Raw genomic sequence first — 12687 nt, 5'->3', positions numbered from 1 at the left:
ATTACAACTGTGCATGCTCAGTCAGTGGAATGGGGACTATACAGACTTGTCTCCGAAGATACAAGTAAATCAGAGGACCAGAGACTCACTCCGTTGGTGGCTGTCCCTGGACAACCTGTCACGAGGGATGACATTCCGCAGACCAGAGTGGGTCATTGTCACTACCGACGCCAGTCTGATGGGCTGGGGCGCGGTCTGGGGATCCCTGAAAGCTCAGGGTCTTTGGTCTCGGGAAGAATCTCTTCTACCGATAAATATTCTGGAACTGAGAGCGATATTCAATGCTCTCAAGGCTTGGCCTCAGCTAGCGAGGGCCAAGTTCATACGGTTTCAATCAGACAACATGACAACTGTTGCGTACATCAACCATCAGGGGGGAACAAGGAGTTCCCTGGCGATGGAAGAAGTGACCAAAATCATTCTATGGGCGGAGTCTCACTCCTGCCACCTGTCTGCTATCCACATCCCAGGAGTGGAAAATTGGGAAGCGGATTTTCTGAGTCGTCAGACATTGCATCCGGGGGAGTGGGAACTCCATCCGGAAATCTTTGCCCAAGTCACTCAGCGGTGGGGCATTCCAGACATGGATCTGATGGCCTCTCGTCAGAACTTCAAAGTTCCTTGCTACGGGTCCAGATCCAGGGATCCCAAGGCGGCTCTAGTGGATGCACTAGTAGCACCTTGGACCTTCAAACTAGCTTATGTGTTCCCGCCGTTTCCTCTCATCCCCAGGCTGGTAGCCAGGATCAATCAGGAGAGGGCGTCGGTGATCTTGATAGCTCCTGCGTGGCCACGCAGGACTTGGTACGCAGATCTGGTGAATATGTCATTGGCTCCTCCTTGGAAGCTACCTTTGAGACGAGACCTTCTTGTTCAGGGTCCGTTCGAACATCCGAATCTGGTTTCACTCCAGCTGACTGCTTGGAGATTGAACGCTTGATCTTATCGAAGCGAGGATTCTCAGATTCTGTTATCGATACTCTTGTTCAGGCCAGAAAGCCTGTAACTAGAAAGATTTACCACAAAATTTGGAAAAAATATATCTGTTGGTGTGAATCTAAAGGATTCCCTTGGGACAAGGTTAAGATTCCTAGGATTCTATCCTTCCTTCAAGAAGGATTGGAAAAAGGATTATCTGCAAGTTCCCTGAAGGGACAGATTTCTGCCTTGTCTGTGTTACTTCACAAAAAGCTGGCCGCTGTGCCAGATGTTCAAGCCTTTGTTCAGGCTCTGGTTAGAATTAAGCCTGTTTACAAACCTTTGACTCCTCCTTGGAGTCTCAATTTAGTTCTTTCAGTTCTTCAGGGGGTTCCGTTTGAACCCTTGCATTCCGTTGATATTAAGTTATTATCTTGGAAAGTTTTGTTTTTAGTTGCAATTTCTTCTGCTAGAAGAGTTTCAGAATTATCTGCTCTGCAGTGTTCTCCTCCTTATCTGGTGTTCCATGCAGATAAGGTGGTTTTACGTACTAAACCTGGTTTTCTTCCAAAAGTTGTTTCTAACAAAAACATTAACCAGGAGATTATCGTACCTTCTCTGTGTCCGAAACCAGTTTCAAAGAAGGAACGTTTGTTGCACAATTTGGATGTTGTTCGCGCTCTAAAATTCTATTTAGATGCTACAAAGGATTTTAGACAAACATCTTCCTTGTTTGTTGTTTATTCTGGTAAAAGGAGAGGTCAAAAAGCAACTTCTACCTCTCTCTCTTTTTGGATTAAAAGCATCATCAGATTGGCTTACGAGACTGCCGGACGGCAGCCTCCCGAAAGAATCACGGCTCATTCCACTAGGGCTGTGGCTTCCACATGGGCCTTCAAGAACGAGGCTTCTGTTGATCAGATATGTAGGGCAGCGACTTGGTCTTCACTGCACACTTTTACCAAATTTTACAAGTTTGATACTTTTGCTTCTTCTGAGGCTATTTTTGGGAGAAAGGTTTTGCAAGCCGTGGTGCCTTCCATTTAGGTGACCTGATTTGCTCCCTCCCTTCATCCGTGTCCTAAAGCTTTGGTATTGGTTCCCACAAGTAAGGATGACGCCGTGGACCGGACACACCTATGTTGGAGAAAACAGAATTTATGTTTACCTGATAAATTACTTTCTCCAACGGTGTGTCCGGTCCACGGCCCGCCCTGGTTTTTTTAATCAGGTCTGATAATTTATTTTCTTTAACTACAGTCACCACGGTACCATATGGTTTCTCCTATGCAAATATTCCTCCTTAACGTCGGTCGAATGACTGGGGTAGGCGGAGCCTAGGAGGGATCATGTGACCAGCTTTGCTGGGCTCTTTGCCATTTCCTGTTGGGGAAGAGAATATCCCACAAGTAAGGATGACGCCGTGGACCGGACACACCGTTGGAGAAAGTAATTTATCAGGTAAACATAAATTCTGTTATTGCACAATGTAATGCAATTAGAAGTATCCAGTTTAAATATGACTTTAAGAACACAGCTGCAGACTGTGTTTATGATGCGATTAACCTGATCTCATTAGTTTTTTTAAATCATTTTAACAGAGGGGTTATTTAACAATATTTTAATTTATACCAAAATATATAGAAGCAATCGATTCTGAATATGTAAAAAAAAGTGTCTGTTGGTGCATGTTTTGCACATACACTGTGCAGCAATTACAATTGATTTTCTCCCTTTAAAAATAAAAGGTAATAATATTTACCTTTAGCAAAACCCAATTTTAAATGGAGCTCCCCATTGTATTAAGACTGTAGATTATATTTGGATTTGTCTTCACTTATACAGTTTGAAAAGCTGCTAATATTCTTACATTTCTCTATGGCATTCATGAAATTTACTGTTAATAAATTATGATAGGGGGTTGACTGTATTTTCCCACTATCCAGGAGATGTCTTCTTGCAATCAAAATTTAATTTAGGGTTATGCCCTTTTGCGCAATACAGAGTATTCATTACCCATGAAAAATAGTAAAGAATATTAGTTTATGTCCTCCACGTTCAGCACTTATTGTACCCAAACCTTTAAGTGGAGACTTTGGCAATGTCAATCATGGTTCACTATTAATCTTTTGACTGACCAATAAAAAAGCTGCAGTGTTTTAGTACACAGGGTTTTCAAAGGTCCCCTCTGGAAAACAAGGTGTTAATAAACTAATGAGCTAAGCCAAACAATTTTTGTCATGGAACCCAACAGATTAATCAGACAAATACGCTTGTGTAGAGAAGACACATGAACAATTTAAAATAGCACCAATAGTATACAATTAGTGATTAAAGGGATATTCTGATTCTATATCATTACAGCATATCATTTTTGCATTAATCATCCTAGCTGTGTTTTTAAACCATCGCACTGGTTAAACCTATAGGGCCAGATTACAAGTGGTGCGTTAATGATAGCATGGGAACGATAACCAATATTGCTTGATGGTGCAAAAATTAGCACACAATTTTGATATTACAAGTCTATGGTAAGGTGTGTTAACCAGAGAAGGGTTAGCACGGCTGACTTCGCTCAAGTGCAGCCTATACTTTCATGGGATATTGCAACGGCACTAATTTATGTTGATAGAGTAGAAACTTATAGTTTGCACTCGAGCAAAAGCCGAAACTGCACTAGAATATTTAGCATGACTTCAGGCCTGGAGTAAATTGTAAGGTTACAAAAAACACAACACTAAACACATCACAAACATATTAAAATTAATATATATTTTTTTATATATACTGTATATATGCACACATATGAACACACACACACATATATATATATATATATATATATATTCCCAAATACCTTGAAACATGCAATGGTAAAGTCAGCATTTGGATCAGCACTCCAGGGTCATCCCCATCCAAATATAACACTGCAAGGTCTGCAGAATATAGGTGCTCAAACCTTCAAGGACCCCCCTCCAAGGTCCACTGGAATAAATAGAACAAAAAGGAGAGAAGGTAGCACTCTTGTAACAGGAAACACCTTTATTGGAGCTCTAATAAAGGTGTTTCCTGTTACAAGAGTGCTACCTTCTCTCCTTTTTGTTCTATTGAAACATGCAATATAATTATTAATGTATTTTAGTGGAAATACTTGAAATGTCTATGTTCTCCTCATAGAAAATTTTTAAATTGTATTTTAAAATCTCTCTCTCTCTCTCTATATATATATATATCTATATATATATATATGTATATGTATATTAAAATAAAAAGAATATTTTCTTCTATGTAAAAAACATAGGAACTTAAGGTATTTCTAATTCACTTTGGCTTTCGCCCAGTTGGTCTAAAGTTGGTGTCAAGCTAACGTGTGAGCAGTAACTGTTCTGTTTTTTATTTACAGAGCGCCCCATAGCAGTCTATGGGGAGAGGAAGTTAGCGCGGTCACAGTAAACAAAGTCCTGAAGTTAACGCACATCTGTCTTAAGCTTGCATGCTTACTTTTTATTTTCAAATTGTAATACGCAAAAAAGTCATTTAGCGTGCCACTTGTAATCTGGCACATAAAATTCTGCTTTGGGGCCACAAGCACTGCAGCTCCTGAGCAGGTCACAGGTGATGATTGGCAGCTATTTATGACTGCTTCTCTTGATTGGCTTACTAGCCATGTTCTGCAGACCGGACTGGTTTTATATATATATATATACACACACACAAATACCACTATCTGCCTCCTATAAATATGTCTGGCTCCTAAATATTGTTACTGGCTCATACATTTTAAACAGATTTGTCGACCACTGCTTTAATGTTAAATTTCAATACAATTTAACAACCAACTATTGATCTAAATACATTTTGCTATTTTCTGTGTTTATATTTCGTTAAACAAACATAGAAAATAACATAAATATGATCGTTAGGTAAAGATTGATCCCTGTGGGGATAAGGAGAGCTCCCAAATACCTATTAGTGGAAAGTTACAGGCTTTCACCAGCATGAAAGAAAAATGTATTTTTAAGATACTCCAGTCCTACACAACAAAGAAAAAAGTACCTTAACATCTCGTTAATGGAGCATATTCACCTGAATTGAGAGCTCTGATTTTAATTGATGAACACAAATTCTACAAAAATAATGAACTGAAATGAACCACTTTACCACATAGACAGAAAGCTGTTCATCACTGTGATTATTGCACAGGGCATGTGACAGAGATGTTATCATCAAATTGATGGTTGTTATATACCCTGGCAATATCAGACATGCTTAATAAACAGTACTAGATTATTTAGGACACGGTTAGCAACATTTATATGTTTTTACAGTAACAGCAGCCAAAAGCACCGTTTGTGTTGTTATATTTGTGCTATGTGACCTAACCTGCCCTAAAGAAAATAAATAACAACTACAATATCTTGGTTACTGACTTTTGGTTAGAATTAATCCAACTCTGCGTTTACACAGTGCAGAAACACAATGTACAGTGTACAAAAATATAAAAAACTTTGAGAGAGCATGCGCACCCTAATTGGTGATAATAAGAGTGTCCATGGTACCTTTTTTGAATTTATAGGGACATTCAACAAGCTTTCAAATTATGTTTTCTTTATTCTTCTAAATGGTTAATTGTTGATATTCAGCATACAAATAAAGAAAGAAAAAGTACTGAAACCGCAAACAATAAAACCTAGCTATAGGGCGCTATTCCAGATACAATGTGCCAGAAAAATTGTTTTTGCTATAGGTTCAAACCACCCCTGAATATAAATTATATATTTTTTCTCTCTACAATTTAAAAAAAATTACTAAATATGCAGCCTTCTATAGTTTAGCAAAAACAGTACTTTGCTGTATTTATCTTTAAGAGTGAAAAGCACCCAGAACTACTTTCCTAAATACCACACATTTGCAAATTTTGTCAAATCAGGCCAATGTCTGAAGAAAAGAAAAAAGATCTTAAGCCTTCTGTGGTACATATATGGTTAAATTTGAGTGTCCCTTTGTAACTCTCACTGAAGCAGCAGCTCAAATTAATTACAGAGTTCATTAATTAGTGAGCATATTAACGAAAGACACCATTACTGACAAGTGCAGACGTGATATATCATCAAGTCAATAAACTATTGAACATGAAACTGGACCTTTCAGCAAGATCTCTTTTCTTCCCCTCTGTTAACCTACAGGCACATATATTATTCCTACTTCATCAGCAGATGTCGTTGGTAATATATTTCATATTACTATTTCCGTTAATCAGGGATACATACTTATATAGCTTGGCGAGTGAGCGATCGAACAGTTTACATGATGAAGGGGGAACGGAAAATGCCCTGTATGACAACATAATGTATTCGTCTTAAAAAGAGATGTTAGTGTTGGGATATAAACCAGCAATGTAAAACAACAGAATTAAAGTCGTATGATGCTGAACAAATATTCGTAAGAAGCACTTGTGAAAGAGAACTGCTGTAATTTCTGAAAATTCATTTTATTTGTTGCATTTACTAGAAGAATGTTTTAAACACATTCATTTTTGTGTGTGTATGTCTTATAAAGAATTAATGTTTCAGAGCTAAAAAAAATGTTTTTATGCTTTTGTAATGTTGTCACTATCCACCAATAGATCTGCAGGAATTGTCCTTACCAGCCAGTTACCTTCTATTCTGTTAACCATTTGCTCATTTGCTGTTACATTCAAAATCAATTTAAACAGCTTTGACTTAAAGGGGCACTGAACCCAATTTTTTTCTAATATACTCCTATTATCACATTTTCTTTATTCTCTTGGTATCTTTATTTGAAATGCAAGAATGTAAGTTTAGATGCCGGCCCATTTTTGGTGAACAACCTGGGTTGACCTTGCTGATTGGTGGATACATTCATCCACCAATAAAAAAGTGCTGTCTATAGTCTGAACCAAAAAAAAGCTTAGATGCCTTCTTTTTCAAATAGAGATAGCAAGAGAACGAAGACAAATTGATAATAGGAGTAAATTAGAAAGTTGCTTAAAATCACATGCTCTGTCTGAATAACGAAATAATTTTTTTTGGTTCAGTGTCCCTTTAACTATTTTAATGCAAAACAAATTTATACTTAATTTATTATTAAAATTCCAACTTAGGTTACAGATTTCCCTCTCTGTCCCCTCTAGGGATTGTGGGACAACGCATAATGTTAACACAAAATCGAGAAGTCTTTAATCTCCCTTTAAATTTTTGTCATTGATATGCTTCTTAGCACAACAGTGTTTGCAATGCTACAAAATGCTCTAAATTATTAAAGTACAAATTGTCTAACACACATTATGATATCACAGTAAAAGATTAAAGCTTATTTACTTACAATGTTTCCCATGTTCTAAAAATAGCTGTCAGTTTGATTCAAATTAGATAAATGGGGCTAGACCCCAAAAACACAAAGATAAAGGTTACCATCATTATAGTTTGCACTTTCTGCAGTCTCTGTTTATGGAATGAGCTGTAAGACTTGTGTATTCCTACAAAATTATTGTTATCATAGCAGTCTTCTTCCCAGTTTCTGATGGGGTTATACGCACAGTTGCCTGGTGTCCAGCATTCAGCTGGGCAGTATAATAGTTTAGCAGACTGTCCAGTGAAAGCTATAAAAAATACAGGACACCTAAATGTCCATTTTTTTTATTTAAAATCCACTGAGAATGTTACATTTTATAGGCCTTTTATACCTCTATTCCTTACAAATACAGCCCATAAAGAAGTTATCACACTGTATATGCTCTACCCTGCGTTACTTGCAGCCAAGGAGGGTAAAAATATGTGTTACCGGCAGTCATGGGATTTTAAAACACTGCTATGTTTGTTAGGTGTAGCCAGTGTGGTAAAATCTCTGCTTTGTTTTTTGTTTGCTGGTAACCAGCAGGGGGTAAAAACCACTGTTTTGTCTGTGCTTGGAAACTATGTATGGTGAGGTCAAGAGAGGTGGAGCCTAAGGGAAAGCTTTGGGGAGAACCCAGTGTGAGACCCCACTTACCAGCGGTGCCCATTCACCTGCAGGTTGTCAAACATTATTGTAGAAGACAGCTGAAAACCCTAGTTATATATTTAAATCTCTTAAATATGGACTATTAAGGCTTTTAAATAATGGATTGGATTATGTTCCCAATGATGCCAGAGTTGGAGATAAATATAGCTTCTGTTAAAATGTGTGTTTAAAAAAAATATATAAGGTCAACGAATTCTGCCACCAACCTATATCAGTTGTAATGTGCCCCAGCTTAAAAGTGGTAGTGTCACTTTAACAGGATATGTGCACTGGGCAGCTCATTGTGTGATTCGGAAAATGCATTTGTTAGATTTAGTGGTGATTATAAATTATGTGTTGAATAGTGCATGCAGTAAAATATAGATTCATATCCACAAAAAAGCCTGAACAACCACAAGTGCATTACTTAAATGTAGAGAGTAAGTGAGAGTATAGTTTTTAGGCTACACAAACTCATGCATATTGTAACAGCTGAGCATTTCAAAGCATAAATTGTGATGTGAACATATGGATCGATTAATCTTATGCTTTCCTTCTCTCCTTTGTAGGCCATCCGATGTACACTTGTAAATTGCACATGCGAATGTTTCCAACCTGGGAAGATTAACCTGAGAACCTGTGACCAGTGTAAACATGGCTGGGTGGCACACGGTAAGGGATCGATGCATTATTCTGACTAAACAAAACTTTTTCTTAGGCCTGAGGTGAGCTCAGAACAAAGTGTGTGTTGTTTTTTTATCCTTTTGTTGAATGCAAAATAAAAACTGACTATAGTTTACAGTTTTTATGAGGAAGTGATTGATATCAAAGGGAATAGAGAAACTGAGAATAATTAGTGGGTTTTTTTATTAGAAAATTAAATAGATTATTAGTTGTGGTTGTAAAAATCATAGTATCATGTGAGGGAAGGAAATGCTTAACTGCTGCAAAGTTTACAACGAGGCTTGGAGTTGCCACCTCGGCCATGTTTTCCTGAACAGTTTTACATGCTGTAGGGCATGTAGGGAGGAACATGAATACTGATGTCCAGTAGCACTATTAATATGCTGTCCAGCATAACTATTCATGTTCATCCCTGCAGCATGTGTAACTCATAGCTGTCAGGAACAACATGGCTGCAGTGGCCACCCAGGACAGTCATATGAGATATTAGGGGAGTGTTTTGCAATTTATGACACATAGGCCTCATGTGGCTTCTTTTGCAACCTTAAAGGGACACTGTACACCAGATTTCTCTTTGCTTAAATGTTTTGTAGATGATCCATTTATACAGCCCACCTGGGAGTGTTTTTGTAACAATATATGGTTTCGCTTATTTTTTAAGAACATTATGCTGATTTTCAGACTCATAACCAAGCTCCAAAGTATCAGGTGTAGACCCAAGTCTACAGACTCTTGCTTGTTCCTGTTTTTGTAATGGGTCTTTTCATATGCAGGGGAGGGGGGGGGAGTGTCTGCTCTTCCTGCTTTCTCAGTGCCTTTCAGTGGGTGTCCCAGCCTAACCTCATCAACAGTGCTAGACTGGGAGCTTCTAAGTAAGTTTTTACAAGGTTTTATACTGGATTTTTAGATCAGTATCTGTACATACTCTTCTTTATTTTGTTGTCTATTACATGCAGTTATATGAACATTGGTGTATACTGTTTAAGGCTATGTTATGGGACAGAAAAGAATGTCACTTTTTAACCCCTGAAGAAATTTTATCTGACAAGGCTCATGCAGTCATCATGTAATTATCCATGCACATAACAGATGAAAAAAGTCACTATGGGTCCAGCATATGGTTTCTATGTATAGTGTATCCTTTAGGAGGTTACAGGTGCCAGTTTTACTGTGATAAAACTACCCCTTTGATGTTTACATAGCAATAGTTTTACACAAATTCTTAATTCATCAACTGACAGTGCAAGGTGTTTCAAGAATAAGGCCTAGTTTCCATTACTGTTGTAAACGGTGTAAACATGTGGTAACAAGTATGTCTAATAAAGTATACTGAGATGTTTTATGTTACCACCAGTTTATTTGCAACAGCAATGGGAACTAGGCCTAAACGTTTAACAAAGTATTATTTTATTTTTTTACAATACCAAAAGAAAAACTGGGACAGATTTAGACAAAAAAAGTATAAACATTTAGTTTTATTGGTTAATTGCATACATACTTGGGACACTGAACCCAAATTTTTTCTTTTGTGATTCAGATAGAGCATGCAATTTTAAGCAACTTTCTAATTTACTCCTATTAGCAAATGTTCTTCATTCTCTTGGTATCTTTATTTGAAAAGCAATAATGTAAGTTTAAATGCCGGACCATTATGGTGAACAACCTGGGTTGTTCTTGCTGATTGGTGGATACATTCATCCATCAATAAACAAGTGCTGTCCAAGGTTCTGGACTTTCTTTTTCAAATAAAGATAGCAATAGAACAAAGAAAAATTGATAATAGGAGTAAATTAGAAAGTTGCTTACAATTGCATACTCTATCTGAATCACAAAAGAAAAAAATTGGGTTCAGTGTCCCTTTAAATTCATCAAAGAGGGTATTGCTGCTTGTTAAATGAGCAGCATAAAATCACTATTAAGAAAGACAAAATATACATATATTATACTGCTCAGATAGATAGATAAGTACAAATCAGCAATTTACCAATAATTTTACTTAAAGGGCCATAAAACCCAAATGTTTAAACACTTGAAAGTGATGCAGCATAGCTGTAAAAAGCTGACTAGAAAATATCTCCTGAACATCTCTATGTAAAAAAGAAAGATATTTTACCTCAAAAGTTCCTCAGTAGCCACCTCCCATTGTAAAGGATTTCTAAGCAGCATTTTAGTGTGTCTGTCCTGGGACAGCTTAGGGGATGAGCATCGTGAATTCTCATATTATTTCACCAATCAGGTAAAGGAAGCTTACTATGAAATCTCATATGAGTTAAGTCAAATCTCATGAGATCACAGTAAGAGTTCATGACCTCAGCACTGCTGATGCTGATTGGCTGCTGTTCATTTCTTCTTTATTTTTACCTGCAGCTGGGAGCAGCTGAGTATAACTTTTTACACAGAACTTACTCTGCTGAGCTGAGGAGATTGTGAGGTAAAATATCTTCCTTTTTTACATAGAGATGCTCAGGTGATATTTTCCTATCAGCTTTTTACAGTTATACTGCATCAGTTTCAAGTGATTTAGCATATGAGTATTATGTCCCTTTAATAAAACAGTTTGTGCCTATTAAATTTATTTACATTTACCTAAGAGAAATATTTCTTAAAATATTTGCCTGTTTGGGGCCCCCAGAAAATATATTTGGACACTTTTTAGTCAATATACTAACCCGCTTTAATAACAACTGAAAAAAGTTGGCAATTTTTTCTCTTTCTGCCATTTGGAAAATGAAATTGTTGAAGAACCAAGTGTGTAAAGATGTTAAAAATTCTAGTAGTCACTCAAATAGATGTGGGATGTGTATCCCATATGTAGATTTCTAAACAGCCGCGCTTCTCCTAATGACTTGCTGTTCGTTGCTTGGTGGAAGCATTGTGATACCTGTCAGATTCTTACACTTGATGGCTCAGCAAGACAAGTCAAGGGAGCATTTCATCTGCCGTGTGTTGTGCACCGGCTTCTAAATTAGTGTCTAAGGACTGCTGCATGTCTTTTAGAGACGCTGACCGACGTTTGTTTTTGTTTTGTTTTTAAATAGTTTTTAACTGCTAAGAAAAAGCCATAGCCGATTGAATCACAAGACAATTGCAACTGAATGTTAAAAAGCACCCAATCGAATCCGATTACTATTCTACACCTCCCTCTTTCAACCAGAAACTGTTTGAAATGTCTACATGAATACAAATACCAGTTCCCTGCTGCAATAATTATGGCGTTTCCTGCGGTTGTCACTAATTAATTTAATTTACACCCTCATAGTTAGCAATGGAGAGTTTGATTTAAAAAAAAAAATATGTATGTTTAGGAATTCTGTACTTGCTCAGCTGTGGTAAACTGGAATGAGCATTAATTGATAGGGTCGAACAGCCTTGAATATTATTAATGATTGATGTCTGTAATTAATGCATGCATAGGAAAAAAATATAAGATTGTTGCAACCATAGGACCAAGACTGCATTTTTATCTGCCACCTCATATAAACACTGAATGAAAAAGTGTGTAATGTATTTAATTAAAGTGAATGTAAGTTTTTTCTAATTAATTGTTACCTACTTATTCCCAATATTATAAATAGTCAAACCGCAATAATCTCAGTGCAAAATAAATTTTCTTTATCGTTATTTTTATATATAAACTTATCTCCGTTCTATGCATTGAACTCCTCCCAACCGTCTTCTTCCGGTTTTTCCCCCAGCATCATTGTAATATCTAACGCCCATTCAATGACTTCGCTACTAATCGCGTTCACGATCCGGGCTCTCATTTGCGCATGCGTTTACTATTAGCATGACAATACTGAATGAATAAATTATTCCGGCGACGTATCGCGCATGCGCGAATCGCGGACGCAAATTGAGGTGGTAACGTCATCGAGTAGTTTGCACATGCGCAGTAGATTCTTGTGACGTAGGTAACAACTGGCCTGACGCCCCGGGGAAAAGGAAAATAGTTCTAAATAGAACTGTCAATCATGAAAATAATGTGGGCGGAGGAATTGCCGATAAGAATACAAGGCAAAGTATTAATTATTTCTTTTTAGATTTCGATGTTGCGATTTTGATGAATGAAACTCACTATTATTT

At 37.2% G+C, this 12687-nt stretch overlaps 1 protein-coding gene across 4 annotated transcripts in view; it reads left to right on the top strand.

Annotated features, from left to right (window-relative positions):
• The window catches only part of BNC2 (basonuclin 2), a 994147-nt gene that overhangs the window by 802961 nt on the left and 178499 nt on the right, over positions 1–12687 (top strand). For all 4 annotated transcript variants that reach the window (XM_053702635.1, XM_053702636.1, XM_053702638.1 and 1 more), the window contains one exon: positions 8490–8592. In XM_053702635.1, coding sequence (XP_053558610.1) covers positions 8490–8592 — 103 coding nt within the window. The remainder of the gene's footprint in view (positions 1–8489; positions 8593–12687) is intronic.

This window comes from Bombina bombina, chromosome 2, assembly GCF_027579735.1.
Source record: "Bombina bombina isolate aBomBom1 chromosome 2, aBomBom1.pri, whole genome shotgun sequence".
NCBI lineage: Eukaryota > Metazoa > Chordata > Amphibia > Anura > Bombinatoridae > Bombina > Bombina bombina.
The sequence above is the reverse complement of the archived record's forward strand: the minus strand, read 5'-3'. Positions and strand labels throughout refer to the sequence as shown.